Source organism: Ictalurus punctatus, chromosome 20, assembly GCF_001660625.3.
Source record: "Ictalurus punctatus breed USDA103 chromosome 20, Coco_2.0, whole genome shotgun sequence".
NCBI lineage: Eukaryota > Metazoa > Chordata > Actinopteri > Siluriformes > Ictaluridae > Ictalurus > Ictalurus punctatus.
In genome coordinates this window covers 17,506,515-17,529,692 of record NC_030435.2, presented here as the reverse complement: position 1 = coordinate 17,529,692, position 23,178 = coordinate 17,506,515, and the positions used below count along the sequence as shown (strand labels likewise).

The 23,178-nt window shown below is 40.3% G+C and overlaps 1 protein-coding gene across 4 annotated transcripts in view; it reads right to left on the bottom strand.

Annotated features, from left to right (window-relative positions):
• Window positions 1-22,008, bottom strand: part of LOC108280638 (microtubule cross-linking factor 1) — a 66,621-nt gene extending 44,613 nt beyond the window's left edge. For 3 of the 4 annotated variants that reach the window (XM_017495842.3, XM_017495843.3, XM_017495846.3), the window contains exons 1-3: window positions 20,732-22,007; window positions 17,150-17,374; window positions 16,829-16,987 (exon numbers count right to left, since the gene is read on the bottom strand). In XM_017495842.3, coding sequence (XP_017351331.2) covers window positions 16,829-16,987; window positions 17,150-17,374; window positions 20,732-21,550 — 1,203 coding nt within the window. In that variant the 5' untranslated portion in view covers window positions 21,551-22,007. Of the gene's footprint in view, window positions 1-16,828; window positions 16,988-17,149; window positions 17,375-20,731 lie in introns of all 4 variants that reach the window. The other variant, XM_053688659.1, reaches the window with a different exon arrangement.
• Window positions 22,009-23,178: the final 1,170 nt, after the last annotated feature.

Sequence of the window (23,178 nt, the reverse complement as noted above, 5' to 3'; positions counted from 1 at the left end):
ACTGGCAGCCCATTGCAGCTCAGTGTATATATAGTACAAGTTCCTCAAATACTGAAATATCAAATAATAATAATAATAATAATAATAATAATAATAATAATAATAATAATAAGCAAAACTTTTAAAAAAGAAAAATAATATAAGTAAGCACAAAAATATATGCACCCTATTACATTTTTGTAAAGCCTTTTTTTAATAGTAGGATTTTCTCTCAAAGACATACATGGAGATAATAAATAAATTGTAATCCATAAAAGAATTCACCCCAAAAACTGCTGCTGATGCCTCTATTTCCTGTTTCCCTGAGGTATATATATATATATATATATATATATATATATATATATATATATATATATATATATATATATATATATATATGTATGAGGTGGTACACATGGAAAATCTCATTCCCATCCATCCCCAATGGAAAATGCAACAAAGTTTTCATACTGTACAAAACCGTATTTCTGTCTCTCACTGACATAACCTGTGAAGTTTAAATATAGTATATTCATTTTCACTCATTCTCATGAAGGGTGCCTTTAAGTCTGGAGTTGTCTGTACAAAATATGAGCAAAGAAATCAACAACTCAGTGAGGAAAATTCGACAAATGGAGGGGAAAAAACACAACTAGATCAGGAATGTCAAAGGAAATGCAACGCCCTTTCATAAATCATAAGACTTCAAGCACCTCTTCAAAAGAAACAACAGGAACAGCCTTTGCTATTAAATATGAGATATCAGATCATAACTGGTAATAACATAATTAACACCATGAATGGATTGCACTTGTTGTGTTGATTACAGCTTCCTGGCCCATGTGGATGCTTTCTTTTGCTACCAGGAACTAGTCCAGATGGCAGGCTGCTAACCAGGGCCCTGGGTGACATAATGGGGTTTTAAACAGATATCTCAAAGGAACAGATCTCACACCCTCCAACACCATTTTACATAACACTGTAGTTTAGATTGCTCTCTGTTCCAAGAACAAAGACACATGACACAATTTGACCAGATGTTACCTCTTTACACTGATAGATGAGCAGTGAGCCCAAGCTACAGCTTTATCTTTACTGTTATGGGAGTAGTCACAAAACTGACCTTGGGTCAGTGTAAAAGAGCTCCTTCCAATCGAAAATGAAGACAGATGGTTGGAGTCAGACCTCCTCAGTGTGGAACAGAGGGAACAGAGCCACTTCGGATCAACATGTCAGAGCAGACCAGCCATCTTGGACAAAGATTGAGAATGTGCGGCTAAATTGAGCATTCTGGTTTGTTTATTATCCAGTACAGTCTGACGTGCTGTTTTGTAGCAATTGAATTTCAAAAGTGGTAAACGTCAGCTTGAACTCAAGGGAACAAATGGGAACCACGTATACGACTGTATGAACGGACGTAAACAGGAATAATATGCAGTATTGTGTTACAAATAAATTTATGTATTAAAACAAAATATCATCATTCATTCTCCAGTGTGTGGAAGCCATATAATTTATCATTGCAAACCGTGTAGTAATAAATATTACATGGGTATTTTCCAGATTACAAAGCTCAAATAAATAATAAATACATGAGAAAAGATTAAGAAAGCTGAAAGCTACTGCCAGTAGAAACGACCTTACCTACGCCAGGTATATTTGAGAGATCATCGCTGGCCTGGGTGCCTGGGACAATGTTAGGTTGAACAACCGTAAAATGAAAATAAATAAATTTAAAAAACAAACAAACAAACAAACAAAAAAACAATCCCCTTCTTCTGGGTAGCACGTTGGAGCTTTCATTATCAGTGGGCTAGCTAATGAACTTTTGATTTGTTTACCCCTGTGGAGTTCAACGTCTTTCCATGTGCTCTCCATCCATCCAATTCAAAAGTCTATAGGATGATCCATTCATCAATCCATCCATGGCCTGAACTGGCCCATCAGCCGACACGGTTACATTCCAACATCAATAGAACACAGTACAGTGACAACTTTCCTGCTTTACTGTTACTGACATTTATTTTGTCCTCTTGTTGACACACAGCCAAATGCATGTGACACATTATAAACAGACTCTTCTGTATCTTAGTGCAAGATCCCAAGAACTAATGAAGCAAATGCACACAACTGTCCAAGAAACAACTCTTCAATTACTTATTGTGCCATGATAAAAGGGTTCTTCACTTAAAGGACTACACTGCAGATCTTACCAATATCACTGTGCAGTAGTCTCGTTGGGGGGGGGGGGGGGGGGGGTCAAAATTCTCCTGATATTGTACAGGAGAAACCTGCATAAGGCTTGCAACATAGTATCTACTCCATCCTCGATAGAGAATGGAGGAGATACCAAGCCATTTGATAATTGGTGGTTACTTCTACTCCAGTGTCCAGATACCATACTACAGGCCCTCTGAAGGGCCAAGCATTTCAAACTACTGTTCAAACTATCAATTGCCTGGCTCTTCAGAGGGCCTGTACTGTAGTACTGTATCTGGGCACTGCAGTGGAAGTAACAACCAATTCTCTAATGGCACCATTACTCCTCTGACAACTATCCCGATGCCTGTTCAAGACAACAGGCTCCAACTGAAAAGTGACATCTTTACTACCACTGGCAATATATCAATATACACACTCACTATATACATACATATATATATATATATATATATATATATATACACACACACACATACATATATATATGTATGTATGTATGTATGTATGTATGTATATACACACATATATATATATATATATATATATATATATATATATATATATATATATATATGTATGTGTGTATATATATATATATATATATATATATATTATATATATAATACACTTTATTAAGAACACCAGGTTAATACTGGGTAGAACTAGGTTGCTTTGAGAACAGCCTCCATACGATTCCACAAGGTGTTGGAAACACTGCTTTGAGATTCTCGTCCATGTTCAAATGAGTGTCACATAATTGCAGCAGATTTATTAGCTGCACATTCATTTGCTAACCGCATCGCAAAGGTGATCTACTGGATTCAGATCTGGTAGATCACTGAAGTACAGTACATTCAGTTTCAGACATCTTTGTGACATGGCACATTATCATCATGTTGGAAGTAGCTATTATAAGCTGGGTCAGCAACAACACTCATATGTTGTGGCATTCAAACAATCCTTTATTATTATTAAGGCGAGACATAGCAGGAAAAAAAAAAAGAAGACATTTTTGTGCATACTGGTCAATTTTCAGATTTTGGTATATTTTGCTTCTATATCATGTCTTCATTCTTCATGTCGTTAACATTGCTACCATACAAATGACAAAAGTTCACATTAAAATGTTTCTTTTTAGGCATTTGGTGTTCTTACGTCTGTCAGTTTCTCCTGAACTTTGTCAAGCTAGCATTTTTCAACCAAATACGTCTCTGTGAACGCTCCGCGAAAACAGAGAGTGTTTCGTATTGTTGTTCGTACAGCTCATTTCCTCAAGCATCATAATAGCTGGTCTGAATATGGTCATTTCTCACCAATAGTGAGAAACTACAGAAGACAGGATTTAATTGGCTAAGGAAGTTTAAAGCTCATTTCTGGTGATGTGATTCACCGAAATGCGTCATGTGACATGCTCCGCTAGCTTACAAAAAAGACATCAATACAGTAAAAAGAGATGGGGAAAACACCGAAATTCAGTGAAAACAGCATCAAAAAGCCTTAAGCAACATTAAAAAGACATAAGCAGCGATCCATAGCTCGAAGAAGTAAGGAAAGTACATGTAAAAAAAAAAAAAAAAAAAAAAGTTGTAAAATACCTGCAATGAATAACGATAGGAATATCTCCTCTATTTGCCCTCGTATAATCACGTCTCTGTCTATAATATAATATAATTCACACAAAAAGTGTCACGTATAGTTTATATATAGTCAATTGTGAAGTAGAGCTTTGGGGGAAGTGATAAATGAGTTACTGTTACAAAAAAAAGTGTTATTTCTAAAATCAGTAAATATGAAATTCTGCAATCAATATCTTTAACGGCGGTTTTCTCAAAATGCACCAAAAATCTCAACTTGTGTAGCACTTACATAAGCCATACTTTCCATGTTCATTCTTAGTTATATTCTGAAGATTATTACAGAAGGATTTGTTCGCACGTTTATTGTCTGATTTACACACCATTTTGTATTAAAAAAACATGGCAAAAGTTTAAATACATGTGCAGAGTATTTTGAAATTTTATAAATGAAAAAAATATATACATCCAAAATCTGTTCTGTAAAATCTGTTAACTCTGATATGTTCTTAAAATGAAATACATTTTTAAAAAATATTTTATAAAAACTGTTTTCAATATCTAGATTTTCTAAATGTATGTAAATAAGCACACATTTAATGAGATATAAATTATATTTGCATATCTAAACATTTTTTTCAGAAAACCTGTAATGCAAAAAATAGCTGTAATAATGTAAATAATTTATTAGTAAAGTTTCATGATAATATCTTCACGTTAATAAGCTTCACCCCTTCAGCTGCAGTGTCTCGCTTTAAGGGGGGAAAGTGTGTTAAGAAAACACCATTATACCACCACCACCACCAATAACCACTGACCAGTATTGTCGAGCTTTGCTTTGGGAATCCTCCTCATTCACCGTGATGCCTCAGAATCACATCATATAGTTTGTAGGAGGACAAATACAATGAACACAAATTCAGTACAGGCACACTGTTTTGCTAGGATTTTCTAAAAACAGTCTATTTCGGAGTTAACAAGTAATAAAGGTTCTTTAACTTGGAGGAACAAAATAGGCCCGAATTCAGCTACAGTGGCAAGTAGAGTGTAATGTTTTTGTACAATGTAAAATTTTCTTCTAACTCTCACCCCTCCATCTCCCTCACCCTCTTTTAAAACCACAGGCCGTGTATGACTATATTCTTTCCAAACTAAAAGATACACAGCTATGAGGTAACACTGTCCACTCGGCACAGGAAGGGCCAGGCCTGAAATAACATTTACAACTTTATATCTGGGGTCCAGAGTATTTATGACTCATCCGCCTTGCCTTCTCCCTTTCACTCATCCAGACAAACGGAGACAAACTGAGAGACAGAGACAGAAATACAGTCTGTACTAATGTCTGAAAAGAAGGTTCAAAGAAGAAAGAAAGGTTTGGAAAGAATAGACCGATAGAGAGAGGTGGAGAGGTGAGTGTAAGTCAGTCACACCTCGTGCCAAACTGCTGCCATATCCTCTGAACAGACTTCCAGTTCCTCCACAGCTCCTGGGAGGCGGGCAGCTTGAATAAATAGCTCTCTGCAGGGGTTTATATTTGGAAAGACCGAATGCTAGATGCTATCACCGAAATAGAGTCTCCTTAGGATCAGAGACAGATTTTAATTAACGACACAAGGCCACATGCGGATGTATGGAGAAACACTTTGAAAATAACAGCATTTGTTTCAAAGCTTACACTCTCCAAATTCCTTATACTTTTTCTGACTGAGACTAGCCACGTGCTGATAATTAGTCATACAACATACCCTAACACTATAGACATAATAGTGTTGTTTTAACCAGCTAATCTTTGGAAACCTGGCAGGCAGCATGCTAACTTGCTAACACAGTTATGCTGTTCTGACTAGCTAGTTATGCTAGTCAGATAGCCCTTCAGTACAAGGAGTAACCCAACATAAAAAGCATAATTATGCTTTTTTTTTTTTTTTTAAATCTAAGTTTAGAAGCTCTACAAGAAATTCTACATTATGATAAACATATAATGGAAGTCATATATTGGAAGTCCAGCCAAAACCTGGTTTGAACTTTTTTTTTTTCTGAGCAACAAATTCCTTGATGTGGCATTTCTGCCAAAAGTTTTTTAATGGACACCAGAAGAAAAAAAATCACAGAAACGTTTACATTTTATTTTCACCCAGCAATCTGTTTATGCAAATCTGAATATGCAAATTTGAAATGACTCCAATCCTACACACACACACTCACTCACTCTCCTAGTTAGGAGGTCTCCATTCACCTATCAGTACATGATAGGCTCTAATATTTTATGATGTAATAACACGTCATGGCTTTAATACTCAGATTTTCAGCTTCATCCAGCAAATCTCCCTAAAAATAATAATAATAAAATTTTTACAAATAAATTACGCTTAGGGTGACTTGAAAGTCCAATATTCAATTTCTTCCCAGACTCATTCTATTTTAAATTGCTGACTTTAAAATGGTGCTGGTAAGTATAGTACATATATATTTTTTAAGTACATCATAATTATAATTAAGTAAATACTAATAAAAGGGCAGATGATTATTGATATTTTAGTACTGGCACATGGCAGAAAGTTTGTGCATCTATAAAGGAAGTTTTCCTTCTTGGTGATGCTAGGACAGTGTACCAAAGCCGTCCTGAATTGTGCGTGTGCAGTGAAGTATAATGTGAAAAAAATCACAAATTCCGGTCTGCAATATGCTTACATAGCCACCTACTGAATATATATCTCAGCAAGCATCACATATGGCTCAAATCAAATGTGAAAAGATCAGATTTGTACGTTCACACAGCCGTAAAAATCTGATTTAGTGCCACATTTAGGCAAAACTAATCGGATTTGTGTCACTTCAGTCGTGTATGTGAGTAGTAGTAGCCTTCATCACCAACTTCTGTGTTGGCTTTGTAAACCCTGTTCTTCGATCTATGAAGATGGAGTTTAATGTCCACGCACTGCTTTTGTTCCAGTACAGCCAGGATTGTTTTTATTCACCCCAGGGGGAGATCATCTGAGCCATGAAAAGGGCTTATTTTTTGCAGCACGCATACAGATTCCACACATCTCACTGCTCGCATTTACTGTAGGTTCTCACTGATCCGAAACCTTCGAACACAAATCACACAAGTCTGAAAAAAACTATTTGAATCTTTTGTCTCACGCTCATCTGAAACTCGTTTGCTCATATTAATCGCCGTTTAAATATAGCTCAGAATTGCTTTCAGAATGGTAGCAAATAATTGTAATGGAAGATTTAAGACTGTTTGTCACTGCAGATGGGTGTTTAAAGGATGTACACAGTAACTAATCCAAGTCAAAATTGTTTTTATGAATGGGCTACTAATTAGGCTACTAATACTCAGGGTGTGCGGGGGGGGGGGGGGGGGGGTTTGGCAGGGACTAATGAAAAAGAGAATGAGGTTGCTGGACACAAAGCCCATATTTATGGTCAGTATGGGCAATACTACTTCGATACATAATTCAATTACATCATCAACATTTTTTTTTTTTTTTTTTACATTTTTGCAGGTTTAATTTCATTATGAATTTCTTCATCATTCTTATTTAACCATGTAATGGCTTGTAGCTGAGGTGAGAACCTCAAAAACACATTTCTGTAATTTTATTATTGTTATTTACGTGTACTAAATGTACATCGACAGTATAGTTCTCAGTATCCCACCACTCCCCTCATTCATTCATCTTCTGGAACTGGTCAGCTTTGCTGCAGATCCAGAACCCATCCCGAGATCACTGGGCGTGATGCGGGAACACACCCTGAATGGGATGCCAGTCCTTCGTAAGGCACAATGCACACACATTCACACATATGGGAAATTGAGTGTCACTAATCCACTTACTGGCATGGTTTTGGGAGGTGGGAGGAAACGAGAGAACCCCGAGATGGGCTTGGAAACCCAGGATATCACAGGGAGAACCCGAGTTCAGGATCAAAGTAGAACCCTGGAGCTGAACGATTCAAGCGCAATCTACTCGCACCCACTCCCCGCATTTGAATGAAATATTTTGAATAGATTTGACTGTTACTCTCGGGCAAGTCTACCTTCAAAGGACGCTTTGAAGAGAAAAACTAACACACGCACTCATGTACACACGTACACAATCATGCAAATAGATACAGATAGAGTATATTTTGCGGGGGCTTCATTTAATGAGAAACCTAATGAGAATTCATAGCAATGTACCCCAATTACAGCAAGGTATGTGCTCAGTTAACAATAATGGATGGAATTTCAGTGTAGATTTTTCTGTTTCACCGTCTTTCCTTTGGTGAGGATAGACAAGAGAGAGTAACTAGGTCAATGAGATTCATTTAATCCTAAAGCACCGGCTATGGCATAGGGAGTGCGTGTATTGCTGGATGTATTTGAGTAGCAGGTTCTATTTCTTCATATTTTGTACAGAATATTGCACTTGTCTAAGAAAATTACTATCAGCACTGCAATACTTTTCATGGGCAACAAGATGAGGATGACGGTGTATACAGTTTGATGGATTTATAATACTGTACCTGTTTTTATGTGGGGAACAGAATGGACAATGTGGACTGAATGAGACAGTATGTCTCTGTTTATCATACCCACAGTGCAAATATGGCATGTACACATGGTGCTTGTGATGTGTTTACAAGAACCTCAATAAGCTTATGCCATATCACAGCCTGGGAGATATATAACCCTATGAGATGCACTTTCTCTCCCCCTCCTGCTTGTACTTGTACACACCTTTCTCCATTCCTCTCTTCCTCAGCTTTCTCCTCTCCGAAAACTGAACATGCCAAGAGGTTTTATAACAGTCTGCTCTGTTGGATTAATGTTCATCTCAGTGCCAGTGCTACAGCTAGAGGCGTAGTAGGAAAGTCAGCATCCAAAGAGCTGTCATTTTTGAGATCCATAAATCAGGATTTTATTTATTTATGATTTTTTTATAATTTTTTTTTTTTTTTACAACGAATGCAATGAATATGCAATGTAGTGCATATTCGGAGTTGTAGGCTAACCCAGGAACACTGGGCATTAGGCGGGGATACACCCTGGAAGGGATGTCAGACCACTGCACCAAGAACACACACATTTACATTCGTAATCACCTAGCCGATCCACCAACTGGCATGTTTTGGGAGGCCGGAGGAAATCGGAGAAAAAAATTGTGCAGACACGGTGACAACATAGCAAACACATAGTGTATGTGTGTGTGTATGTGTGAAGCATTAACCCCAGATCTCCTGGGTCATTCATAGTTTTCTCATTACAAAGAAATTATTGTCACAATTATTGTACATGGTAATCGCACATACAGTACAGAAGTATGGAACATAGAGATTTGGTTGAGAAACACTTGCGCATCCCGTTTTTCTAAACATAGTAACATGCCTGATAGTGAACAATGCTAGTTAGCTGAGCGTGGCCGACTGGCACCACCAGTTTTTTAAGGCCTTTGCGCGTCATGTGCATTTCTGAGCTTATCTCTTTAATGCCATACAGACAGTGAATGCACAAACATGCTCCCTATGCTGTCAGGATCTTAAGGTTCAAACACAAATCTCTTTATACACATAGTAGGATCTTGACAATAAAACAGCATAAACCATCATACAGATATACTGGTAATAGAGTGTATACTGGATCCACACCCTGAACAATTTTGTAATAACCATAAGTTTAAAAAAAAAAAACTCAACATATTTAAGCTAATAATAACATTAAATAATATTTACATTTAATAATGTAGTTTGAAGGATAATTCAGATGTGGACTGGCCATCGGGAAGTTCTAGAATTTTCTCAGGAGGCCATTTTATTATCTTTTGAGTGCGCCTACTTTTTTTTCCACATACATGTGGCATACATACATGATTGATTCAGTCTAGTAAATATTAATGATCACTTTGCAATGTTTGTGGAAACAATGGCGAGAAAGTACATGAAAAAAAGAAAAGAACATAGCTCTAAACAGCGATTATTGGGCCCAATCACTCATAGTGCGACATTGTCTGTTTTATGTACCAATGTTGGCATGTGGATGTTATTATGCTGCATCACTGAACATACAAGTGAATGTTGAGAAACACTGCAAAATGTACAGTGGAATTATGACACTTCCTGTTTGCGTGGTGTGACATGTTAATTGATCGCCTCTCCACTCTTTTCTCTCCAACATTTTAGCATCATACTGACCCAATTTGATTTGAATCTGGTAATCCCCTCTAGGAGGAATATTAAAAAGCTTGGTTTATAAACCTTATCACCTATTGCGAGGTGAGGGTGCTAAGACAATGAATCGCTATTGGTATGTGCATGTGCCACTATTAGTTCCATACAGTGGAACTATTCCATGCTTCTTGTTTGAGCACATGATAATTTATCCCCTAGCCATGGCATGGCAACGCTGTTCAAGATATCTTTACATCCTGCTAACCAAATTTGGTATGAACTCGATAAACCCTCTAGATATCGGTACAAAATCATAACAATGCTAAAAGATACGTCGATCCCATCCATTTTCTATACCGCTTACCCAACAGGCTCACGGGGAACCTGTAGCCTATCCCAGGGAGCATCGGGCACAAGGCGGGGTACACCCTGGACGGAGTGCCAATCCATCGCAGGGCACAATGCTAAAAAGATACAATGATTCATAAAATATCAAATTGACAAATTAATTAAATAAAATAGACTGACTTTTTCAGTGTGCTGTTTGCTGAGAGTGATGAAGGTGAGAGTAGCTTTAAGAAATCAGCTACCCAGCCTACATAAAGGAACAATAACTGTTCTATTATATGAGACTTGATTTAGAACTAATTGGTGCTGTGCTAGAATCCCACAGAGTTGCTTCTGATTGTTATGTTAATGCAGGTGCTCCTAGCTTTCGGAAATGTAGGGTGGATCAAATGTAGAGGGACAGTTTAAAGCAAGCTTTCCAGGCTGGGTAGTACACCTGATCTTACAACTACATTTGCTGCTTGTGTTAATGTCAGCATTTTTGAATTTGCAAATATCATGAATGGCACAAACTAATAGTAGGAACTAATATCGTAACCTTGTTTTGCCCGGTCACGTCCTCGGTTCTTTCAGTCTCCTATCTCTTAAAAACTTAATAAAAAGCCTAATATTTATGACAGCACTGCTGCCATTTACTGTGTAATGTACATCACAGACATTCTTGGAATTACCCATGTTGTTTTCTCTACTCCCAGCCCTGCACTTGAATCTATCAGTTAATGAACAGGCCTCGTAAGGGCTGAATCAGCAGCATGAAAACTTACAGGTTTGCAGAAATGCAGTCAATTAGCACTGAGGTTGCTTTACCCAGCCTTGACATTCACTGTGCCAGATATATTTAGGCCCTTTTTACACGAGTGCGCTTTCGTCTTTAAAACGCATAACTGTTGCTACGGTTACGCCTGTCATTTACACTACTCTTATGACTTTTGGAAATGCCGAAGACCCCGTTTTAGTTTGAAAACTCCGGGCTGGTGTTTCTGTGTAAACAGACCAAAATGAAGACTTTTGAAAACGAAGGCGTGGCTTCGCCCACATTCGCCCTCTGATTGTGTCTTCTGGATCATTGCGTATCCTTCCCTGATTCGTCAAGCCCCGACCATATGACCGTCACGCTATCTTGACTGTATACACAACAACACGGAGACTGAACCGCAAGCTTTGCTGGCTTTGTCGTCATTCTTAGCAGCCATTGTGCAGTTCAATTCTGTATTTTATATAAACACTGCAGCTGCCTACATGCGCAAGAGGCAAGCTACGATTAGAGCAATCGGCAACAAATCTTATTTCAAGCAGCGTAAACCATACATGGAACGCCAGTTTGTTGTGCCTGCCGGTGACTTAGAACCAGCTTCCTGTTTACACTTGTATGCGCACGCCCAGTTTGCATGAATGGTCATGTGACATGCGTATTCGGTCGTGTAGTGTGGACGTAGATCGTTTCTGAAACAAAACAGAAACGCCAGTGTGGACGCGGATCCTTTGAAAACGCACTAGTGTGAACAGGGCCTTAGACAGTAACACTAAATGTGCTCTGACCACACAGTCCTTTGCATAACATTAATAACCATTATTCAGGCCCACATGTCTAATCTATGCAAAGTCAGAGTTCAACAAAAACAGTATCATGAGCTGCAACTCAATATGAGGTTTTAACCTGCTGAAACAAACGCACCTGATTCAGGAAGGTATTATTGTTACCGAGAGAGGATTTCGAAGCAGAAATGGCAAGCTGGCCTGGATGAACCACATTCCACCTTGATACTGATCCTCAGTATGAGGCAACGCTCAGGCTGTGTACTCATCTACAACATCAGATTCTAACATAATTAGAATTACCCACTGCATTCAAGGTAAACAGTTAACGACTAGGAATGAGAAAAGAGCAATTTGTGTTTAAAGATGAGCCACATTAACAACCATTCACAGCTTTTATTAAGACAGATGCATGCCATTTCAGACAGCAAGGGAAAAAAATATTGACTTAGTTTGAGAGTTTAGTTATTCAAATGAATAGATTTGAAGAGTTTAACTTCGCCTACCATATTTTGCAAATGCTTTCCATGCGTGTTTTGCTGAGTAAATGAATGTTTGGTTTTCTCCGTGTTCTAATACTGACTGAGATCGAATGATCACATCTAGTACTGCGTGCAGCAGTCGTCTATTTAGGGCAGTAAATTAATCACCACTGGAGACATATGGTGTATCATGGGTAGTCTGTACACATCTGTTTTCACGCACTGCGACGCCGACAGAGGGATGAAGAAAGGACGGATGGAGGGATACAAAGATAGAAACAGTCCCATGATGAATGGTGGAGTGCCAGAGCTAGCTGTTTTCTGGGGCAAAGCAGAGAGGAAAGAGACGAAAAGGCAAAAGGGGGGAAAAAAAGTTGCTTTCTGGGGCAGACTCAAAGAGAAAAAGCTAGATGGGAGAGGACTAGGGGTTCACATGTGTGATCAGCAAGTGTGTCTTGCTATCAGCATGTGTGTTTGTTTCCCGAGGTCAGGCTCAGTCAGTCTGTCTGTCAAGATAAATGTGAGTGCCGGGTATAACAACCCTGCAGTGGCTGTTTATGCATCTCTCTCTCTCTCTCTCACACACACACACACACACACACACACACACACACACACACACACACACACACACACACACACACACACACACACAAAACACCACCTCACAATAATTACAGCACACTACATAGATATCACAGTACAATTTTATCCTCTTATCAACAACAAACACCATGATTCTGTCATTTTTTTTATTCAGTTTTATACACGTCCTCCTCCATCATGTTCAGCCACTTTGAACCAGAAGTGATGTTTCGGAGAAAGACCACATCCAAAGCCCCACCTTCCTCCAAGTCAGCTTCCTTCCTTGCTCCACTACTGATAAAGTTTCCTCACACACCACCTCCCTATCTCCTACCCAGTACTCTTTAGTTAGATGGATCTGCCTAGAGCTAGTAGAAAGCAAAAGCTGCTCCACGACACCAGCTCAAGTTCTGAGAGTTCTTTCATTTCATTCATTTGTTCATCTTCAGTAACCACTTTCTCATGGTCAGAGTTAGTGGATCTGGAGCCTATGCAAAGAACACTGGGGCTGCATCTGAATATCCCTACTACCCTACTATACAGTAGGAGAAAAGCAGGTCACCAAAGGAGTAGTATGTCGGAATTCTCAGTATTCCTAAAACAGTAGGCGAGAAATACCCTGGATGACCTCCGCCGAGATTCTGCATTGTGGGAGCAATGGACACTGTGCTATCCCATAACGCAACAGGACTGGCATGGAAGAGCCATCAGAATCAAAAACGGCGGTATGCAGCACGTCGGCACTTTTTTCTCATAACTCACATGACAATGCCAACATTGCGGACATAGCACGTGCGAACTGCATTCTTATCACACGCATATACTGATCAGCCGAGCAGTAGGTACTGAATGGAATGCAGTACGTACTGTTACAGTACACGGTTCTGAACGCAGCTCGGGTGTGAGACACACCCTGGCACACACCCTGAAGGGGACAGCGGTCAATCACAGGGCACACACACATTCACACACATGTTCACACCTAGGGCAATATAACATAGCCAATCCACTTAGCATCATGTTTTAAGAGGAACCCGGAGAACTTGGAGAAAACCCACACAGACATGACGAGAACATGCAATACTCTAAACAGACAGTAACCCGAGCTCAAGATCAAACCGGGGACCCTGGAGACAGCAATGCTACCCACTACCTAAAACCTTATTTGGCAGAAAAGAGCCTTAAAGGTTGTAATTTGTCATTGTTTTAGTTAATAACGCTTATACATACACACAAAAGTGCAAAACAGTACTTGCACCCTCACAGAACACATACGCAGATACACACAATGCAAATGCACACATGCAAACACTGAAGATCAAATCTTCCACAGATAAAAGTTGCACACACAACCCTAAGTTTAAGATCTTTCAACCAATCATTACTTTTTAGCAAACGTTTTATTCTATTTGATCAGAACCCAATAAATCCCAAAACTAGAATCATGTTTTTGACTAACCTTCTTGTTCCTACACTAGGGAGCCATTATGACTAGAGCTGAAATAACTACTCGATAAAATCGATAAAATCGATTATGAAAATCGTTGTCAACAAATCTCATCATCGATTATTTCGTCTGCATAAGGCAGGGGGTACGTTTACTCACTGTGTTACTTCTGTTCCCAAAACACGTATCGGATAGGAAATACTAACGTTGTGTCCCAAGTGACGCACTATACACTTACACTATGCACTGTGTACTCCACCGTCTAATGTGTGAATTTTAGAAAGGTAATATCGTCTCAAATGGAACATTAACAGGTTTTTTACTAACCGGAAGTATAAGCCGTTTCCGAGTCATTTTATATTAAACACCGTGAAGAACATTGTAACGTGCAAACGTTACAAAGCGAAGCTTGTACAGCACGGAAGCACGAGAGTGATGCACGAGCACAAACTTATGTGTATATCCAAAATGCTCCACTGTGTGCAAGTGGTGGAAACTGGTGCGAGTTTCTTAAAAAGTTTAGTTTAATTCAGGTTTATTGTCATTATATATGCGCGATGCAGTGTAAATTCTGTCGTTTATTATAACAGACGTGATCTATTAGTAACGAGGCTGCGTTTCTCCTCACGTGCAGTGTAGACGCTGTGATAGACAGTGTAGTGCAAGTAAGATCTGTAATGTCTAATTAAAACGGTACGATCAAAGTAAACATAAGTAAAACTATATGTCTAAAGGCAGTGAGTAACAGAAACCATGAGGTGCAGTGAAAGTGAGATTTTATCATTAATTCAGGACTGTAGTTTAATAATCAGTGCTTTTTTGTGCATCCATAAAAATAATGAATAAATACTTATATAAAATTTATATTATCCGACTAATCACTTAATCAAAACATACAACTAATCATATCGATTTTTATGAAATAATCAGTTGCAGCACCTGATTATAACTTCCGACTTTATAACCATACTGATATACAGTCTTCTGCTTCAGTTATATACCTGTACTGTATATATATGCTATACGTTGAATGTTTAAACATAAAAATACTACCAACGTATACGAATAATGAACAACTTAAACAGATTTGCTAGAAATAATACAACCACAGCAGCGCAAAGCACTAACTGGAAATCCACAATAATACACAGTTCATTGCGTCCTTGGGGAAACCAACGTCAAATGTCTCGGCCGGTCAATGAGATTATTGGGCCGTTGCTTGGAAAAACTTCAAGCGAGATCAATCCTAGTTTTAACAGATGCAGTTTTAGCAGTTTGGCAGTTTGCACTCGTATTAGATCGATAGACTTTATAAAGGGATCATATTCAATCATGTTTGCGGAATTCAGATCTGGTTGAAAATGAAATCCGCACAGGTCTGTCTACATGTTTGTTTGTTTTTGAAATGATATCTCTTGCCTGTACTCTTAAAAAAGAAAAAACAAACAAACAAACAAAAAAAAACCTGTACAAATGCCGATCATTTGGGCGGTGCCTCCGAGGGTACATCTTTTGTAGAACAAGGGAACAAAAAGGCACCTGTACAGTACAGTACCTTGCTTTGAACAGTGTAATAAAATATCCCATCTTACACACGGATGTATTATCAGGACAGATCAGTTCTGTGTAGGATTAAACAGAGCGGCTGTGTTTTAACAGCAAGTTCCCGTTGAAAAGAGGGAAATCTTCATCATAGCAAACATGTTGTAAAGGGTTGAGGCACATTATGAGACTGTTTAACCCCTTATAATCGGCTTAGGCTTCCATCACAAGCCCTGGATTAATTCTGTCTCATCTCATTACATCGTACGATTCTGGCAAACAGAGCACGTACTGTATGGATGCCTATCCCTGACTGCTTACCCAAACGTTAGCTTAAATATAAAGTGCCTATTTAAAATGTAATGTAATGCGTAAGGAGTAACAGGGTATGCTGCTATAGGAAAATAATCCATGACCAAGGGAGTTACCACCCTGAAACACATCCAAAAAGTGTTTTATGCCTCTTATACTGCATACTATTTATTTTTTTTTACATTTAATGCTCTGGACCGTCCACGAAACAAGTTAGTTCCCTTTATCGCTTACATTATAGCAGCACAAGCATCTCTTTTTTCTCTCTCACAGTTAATATGTGAAAAAAATGCAGTTTTGCAGCTTATTATGTTACTGAGAAACCGCAAAGCTCTCTGTCCGGAAAACTTTCCCATGATGAAAACCTTAAAGGAAAAGCTTTACCTCTGACTGTAACAAAGTGCTGACACTGGAGACTCCTTCCAGACGTACTAAATGAATCGAAATCCCCTCATAAAGAAATTCACCATATCAACATATCACATGATGTAACACATTAATCGACGCCTTCTGGTCAGATTTGAGAATTCCACACTTTTGTGGCACCGAACACTGAATTTCCTGAAGCTCTCTGAGCAAGACTAAGCTGACATCAGAAAGTGTTCTCAGACCAGTAGAAGAAACCAAACTCGCTGTACCTCTTTGGCCCGGTCCAACTCGTTGTGCAGAGCCTGCTTGGAAATCTCCACCTCAATGATCTTCTGCCTGAGCATCTCGTTCTCGTCCTCTGCCCGTGTGCGCTTGTCCTCCACGCTCTCCAGCTCATTGTGTAGACGCACCGACACGTCTTTGGCCACCTGCATTCAGACAGAGGAACATGTGAAGGATTATGGAGAAATTTAAGGCTGATTATGAAAGAATCTATATCATTTTATAACTTCGTCCATGTTCTTCAAAGAAATATGAATGGATACTACACACACACACACACACACACACACACACACACACACACACACCTTGAGGTCCTGCTCTAGGTTACGGAGCAGTTCTCCATCCACATGGCCAGTCTGGGCCACTCGCAGGCTTTTCTGCTCTGCCTTGCGCAGCCGGTATTGAAGGATGCGGCAGTTCTTGTTGGAGCGGTCCAGCTCTCTGCGCAGCTCGTGCAGCTGATACACCTCCTCTTCCAGGTAGCTGTCCCTGATCTCCTCCATCTCGGCACGCAACTCATCCACTTCATCCTGAGACAAGCGTAAAGAATCACAAGTAATAATCAGTGGCAAAGTTCAAATCAGAACTGAATGAGCATGAATCAGATCCAGTGCTTCTAGAATAGAGTACATGACTTTAACAGGACTATGGAGGACAAAGTCTCATGATCAGGGTCACATACTATATATGCTGCAGATAAACATGTGAAATACATTAGTACTGTAGACACAGCCAACCTGAGACACAGCCAACAGATTCAGTGCAAACCAGCTTTGGGATCAGCATTGGAATTAAAATGATTGAAATAAGAAATGGAAATAGCATTAGAATCTGAATCGGTAATCAAATACAAATACAACGTTTCATTAGAATCAAAATCTGAACTAGCATAAGAATCTGAAGCATCAGTTCAATTTGATTTTTTTTTTACATTTAACAATGGACATTGTCACAAAGCAGATTCACAGAAATGCGGATGCAGATTAAGACCCCTAATCAGCAAGCCAGAAGCAACAGTGTCACGGAAAAACTCCTTGAGACGACAGAAGGACGAAACCTGAAGAGGACTTAGACTTCAAAAGGAACCCATTCAATTCTGGGTGACACCGGATAGTGTGATGATAGTGATTCAGAATCTGAATCATCATTACAATGTGAATCAGGATTCAAAAGGAGCATTAGAACCAGAATCTGAATCAGCAGAAGAGTCCGAACCAGCAATCGGAAATGTTATTCAAATCAAAATCTAAATTAGAATCAGCAATCAGAAGCATGACTATAATCAGAAATCAGAAGCATCACTATAATCAGAATCTGACTCAGCAATCAGAAGCATCACTATAATCAGAAATCAGAAGCATCACTATAATCAGAACCTGAATCAGCCATCAGAAGCATCACTATAATCAGAAATCAGAAGCATCACTATAATCAGAAATCTGAAGCATCACTATAATCAGAATCTGAATCGGCAATCAGAAGCACCAATAGAATCTGAATCGGCAATCGAAAGCATTATTACTATCTGAATCAACAATCAAATGCTTCATTAGAATCAAATTCTGAATCCGTAGAAGAATCTGAAGCATCAATTCAGTTAAACTTCATTTTATTTACATTGCACTTTTAATAATCAACATTGTCCCAAATCAGCTTTGCAGAAATCTGGCTGCAGATTAAGATCCCTAATTAGCAAGCCAGAGGCAACAGTGGCACAGGAAAACAGAACAGTGACACGGAAGAAACCTTAAGCGGAACCAGACTCAAAACGGAACCCATTCACACCTGGGTGACACCCGACAGTGTGATGATACTGAATCAGAATCAGCATTACAATGTGAATCAGTATTCAAAAGGATCATTAGAATCTGAATCAACAGAAGAGACTTAACCAACAATCAGAAATATTATTCAAATGAAAATCTGAATTAGAATCAGAATCTGAATCAGCAGTGGGAAGCATCACTATAATCAGAATCTGAATCAGCATGGGAAGCATCATTAGAATATGAATCAGCAATCAGAAGCATCATTTGAATCAGAACCTGAATGAGCAGTGGGAAGCATCGTTTTAATCCGAATCATCAATCAAAAGCATCATTAGAAAGAGGATCTGAATCAGCCATCAGAAGCACTGCGAGAATTCTGAAATCTCAGACTGTTTTGTTATTACTGTTTGCTGCGCCTCAACCAGCTCAAGTAAATAAACGAATAAATGAATAAAAATACTAAACGCTGTTTTGGACATGTATAGCTTAAAGGTACACCTATAAAATCAGACAGCACTTGAGACGATACACCCTCGGTACAGAATAAATAGCATTGATTATGTACATTAGAGCCTCCAGAATTTCGTACATGACCTTCACACGACGACAGAGGACAGTTTAGCAGAATCACATGATCTCGCCATACTCTCTCAGTCTGCATACGGTCCTAACAAACACGCCAATACTGTACTCTGCACAATATATACAATAGGCTCAAAAAGTCCACCATTATGAACGGTCTTCCATGATTTACCAAAACCATTAAAAATGTACTTATTATTCAAAAACTTTTTTTTTTTAAATTGGACCTTCTGACCTCAATGAATATGTCTATACTTGAGGCATAATAGAAAGATAGAAAAAAAAAACTGTGTGGTGATCAGAGGGAGAGAAAGGAAGAGACAAAGATACAGCCTGGCAGAGAATGATAACTTTGAGAGTGGGAGACACATCTGGCACATCTGACAAGATAGCCACAAAAACCCAGCACCTGAGGGGTTTCCTGAGGGGAAACAAGCATCATGTTGCTATAGCCGATTATCACACTGCTCTCATAGGCCGATGGGGAGCAGTAATAACGTTATGGAAATACTGTCTGTGATACCATGATAGAATCTTGAGGAATTCGATAGAGTTGTTGCTTATCTCAGCCGGATTGGTTTCATTGATCAGACAACTGATCAGACAACTGATCAGACATTAGCATAAGCACAAGAGACAATGGAAGGCACAGTCTTACATTTTGACATGACAGTGGTATTGTCTCTTTTTGACAAAGACTGTCATTCATATTCTGCTTCCTCTTATTATTATTATTATTATTATTTTTATTATTATTATTATAGATGAACATCGTTTGGGGAAATACATGGCTACCCCCCAATCGTAACCTGCTAATATATCAAATTTGTGGTTTTAGAAATCCAAGTTCTGATTCATTCATGTAGTACGAGATTGGGACTCCACTTGTACACAACTTGAAAAACAAAATTAAGTGTTGAAGAAGCCAGGAAGGAGATTTAAGTCATATGGACAAGGTGTCTGAGTGAGATCAGAAGAACAGCTGAAGCTTCCTCAGGTGTGAAGTGTTGAAACGAGCCCTCTGGGGCATCCATCACATGGGCTTTACTCCGTCAGATCAAGCTCAGCGCTGGACTAGAAAGGTTATTTGAGGTTCTTATTAAAATCTGAACGTTCTGCAGATGTCTTCTGACAAATCTGAATGATGTAGGGTTCTACACTGAACCGTTAGGCTGTATGTTCCCTGGTCTTGGAGTATACCATGTCCTGCACATTTGAGTATTTTCTCTGCTCTCAACTCACCTGATTCAAGCAATCCAATAATTACAGCAGGAAATATATTCAAAGGTGCAGGACAGGAGGTGCTCCAGGACCAGGGATCAGGGTCGGAAACCTGTGCCTTAGAGGAACAACCAAGAGTTCCAGATGTGACCTCGACAGTATTAATGCGCCTGAGGGGATGAAATCATTGTTTGCACCATATGGAGTGATTTGGGATTGAACTCTAAAAAAAGGACTGGATATAATGCATCGAGAGGCCTAATAGAACACCGTTAAACAGACAGAAGGCGGGTGTTGTTTCTGGAGACTCGTTACCTTGAGGTAATCGTTTTCTGAGCGAAGATCTTCAATTTCCCGTAATAAATCCTCCTCTGCCAGATCTCTGCCGCCCTCCGGTTTGAGCTGCGCGCTCCCGGTATGTTTTTCCGGTTTGGTTTTCTCTCGCGCAGGTGAAGCTTGTGCCTGAGACACTGTGATGTCCGGTTTCTGGCCGTACAGTCGCGCTCCGCCGGAAGCCCCCACAGCGCCGGAGTCAGCGGCTTCATCCACAGCAGCGTGTCCGCGCTCACTGGATCCGGATCCGGCTCCCGACTCGGCATCACTGCTGGCGGCCTGAACGAGGCGCTGCTCATCGGACAGCGGCTCGGAGGGACAGTCGGACAGGTCCGAGCTGCTGTCTGTCTGAGCAAGGCGCCCCGTGGGAACGCGCACCGGCGAGTCGGAACCGTGGGCCAGGAGAGGAGCGCGCGGGAGCGGTATCAGCTTCCCCTTCCCGCTTTTCGCAAGTCGTGGGACGGTGTCCGCCGCTTTCCCGACCGGTTTCGCCTGCGTGACCTTTGAGGCCTTTTTAGTCGCCGAGGATTTGGCGGCGCTTTTCACCGGCGCCGGTTTGTCCTTCGCTCCGGTCGCGGCGCGTCTCACAGAGCGGCTGTGTGGACTGAAGGACGCCGCGGGCTGCTGCTGCTTGTTGAGTTTAGGGGATTTCGGTGTGAGCGCGGTGGATTTCGGAGCTCTGGAGTGGCCATCCTTCAGGAAAGGTCTGGCTGGAGACGGTGCACGGTTTAACCTCTTCCTCTCCAGCGGCTGGCTTTGCGGTTTGGCGTCGCTGCTCGAGCCATCAGCGCTTTCCATCATAACAACGAGCGGAAAACAAACCCGGACCGATCCGAACCGAGCGCGCACACGGCACCAGCAACACGGCACTCTTCACCCTTCTCTCTCATCACTTCTAACTCATGCACAACTCTGATTCAGTTCCGGTCATCCATCGCCGAGGGAAGAGAAATAAATACTCACAGAGCTCTCTTATTCTAATCCCATTAATCCTGTACCAAGGAGCGTCTTTTCAGCAACAAATGGTACGCACGCGAGGCAGAACTGCATCAGCAGCCCGGAAATACGAGATCAATATGTCCGTCCTTCCCTTTTCATACAGCGTACAGTTAACCCATCCTCTGCTTTCGAGCTCGTCCGCCCTGCTGTCGTATCTCTCTCTCTCCCTCTCTCTCTCTCTCTCTCTCTCCTGCTGTTCTTCTATTTGACGGGAGGAAAATCTGCAGCCGCTGCGGTGTGACGCCCGGTGCCGTGAACCGCGCAGTGCGCATGCGCCACCCTACACTCCCCTCGCGCTCAGCTTCGGCAGACGAACTGCGTTATAAATCACTTTCTCTCTCACACACTTACTCGGATATTCCGAGCTCTTTCGAATTCTCACCGCGTGAGTCAAAAAGAAAGACCAAACCCGTCGAAAACTATTACGCTACCTTTATCTATTGCAGAGGACGTCTTTAAAACGCGGTTTGGGACGTGGCCCGTTTATTTAGCTCTATTAGAATAGGACAGGAATCTACTAGCATGTTGCAAATAAAGGCCGATATTAATAAACAAAGTGAGCAGGTGGAGGCTAGCCACGCCCCTGTTACCTTGGTAGCAGGTGTTGCCCAGGGTCGTCCTCATGTCTTCATGCAAATCCAGCATCACTCAATGCAAATCCACTGACCTGTACAATTCTGACTGAAGCACTTTACAAGTTCCACCAGCTTTAGATATAGTGGTTTTCACATGGCGCTTAACCACAGAGCTCCACCATATCATGGCTGACTCTGTGCTCTGACCCGTTTCCTAACACGCCGAGATATGTGGAGTACAACTTCATTGTACTGTAATGTTTATGTGTCAAAAATAAAGCCTTCTTCATATATAAATCATTTATCATGTATAAATAAGCACATTCAATTCTGCACATGAACAGGCAAAAACACAAACATTTTTGACATATTTTAAATGGTCAGTATGTCAATAGTCACCTCCAGTTGTTGTGCATATGTCACATTTTCAATTCAGCACAGTGGCTTAGTGGTTCTCACGTTTGCCTCGTAACTCCAAGGTTGGAGGTACGAATCCCGCCTCTGCCCTGTGAGTGGCGTTTGCATGTTCTCTTCGTGCATCAGAGGTTTCCTCTGGGTACTCTGGTGTCCTCCCCCAGTCCAAAGACATGCATTGGCATCTCTAAATTGTCTGTAATGTGTTCGATTGTGCCCAGCGATGGGTTGGCCCCTGCCTTGTGCCTCGAGTCCACTGGGATAGGCTGCAGGCTCCCCCTGCGATCCTGTGTACAGTAAGCAGTATGGAAAATGGATGGAATTTCAATTCAGTTGTATTCATACAGCACTTTTACAATGAACATTCTCACAAAGCAGATTTAAAGAAATCCGGATGTAGGTTTAGATCATTAATGAGCAAGCCAGAGGTGACAGTGGAAG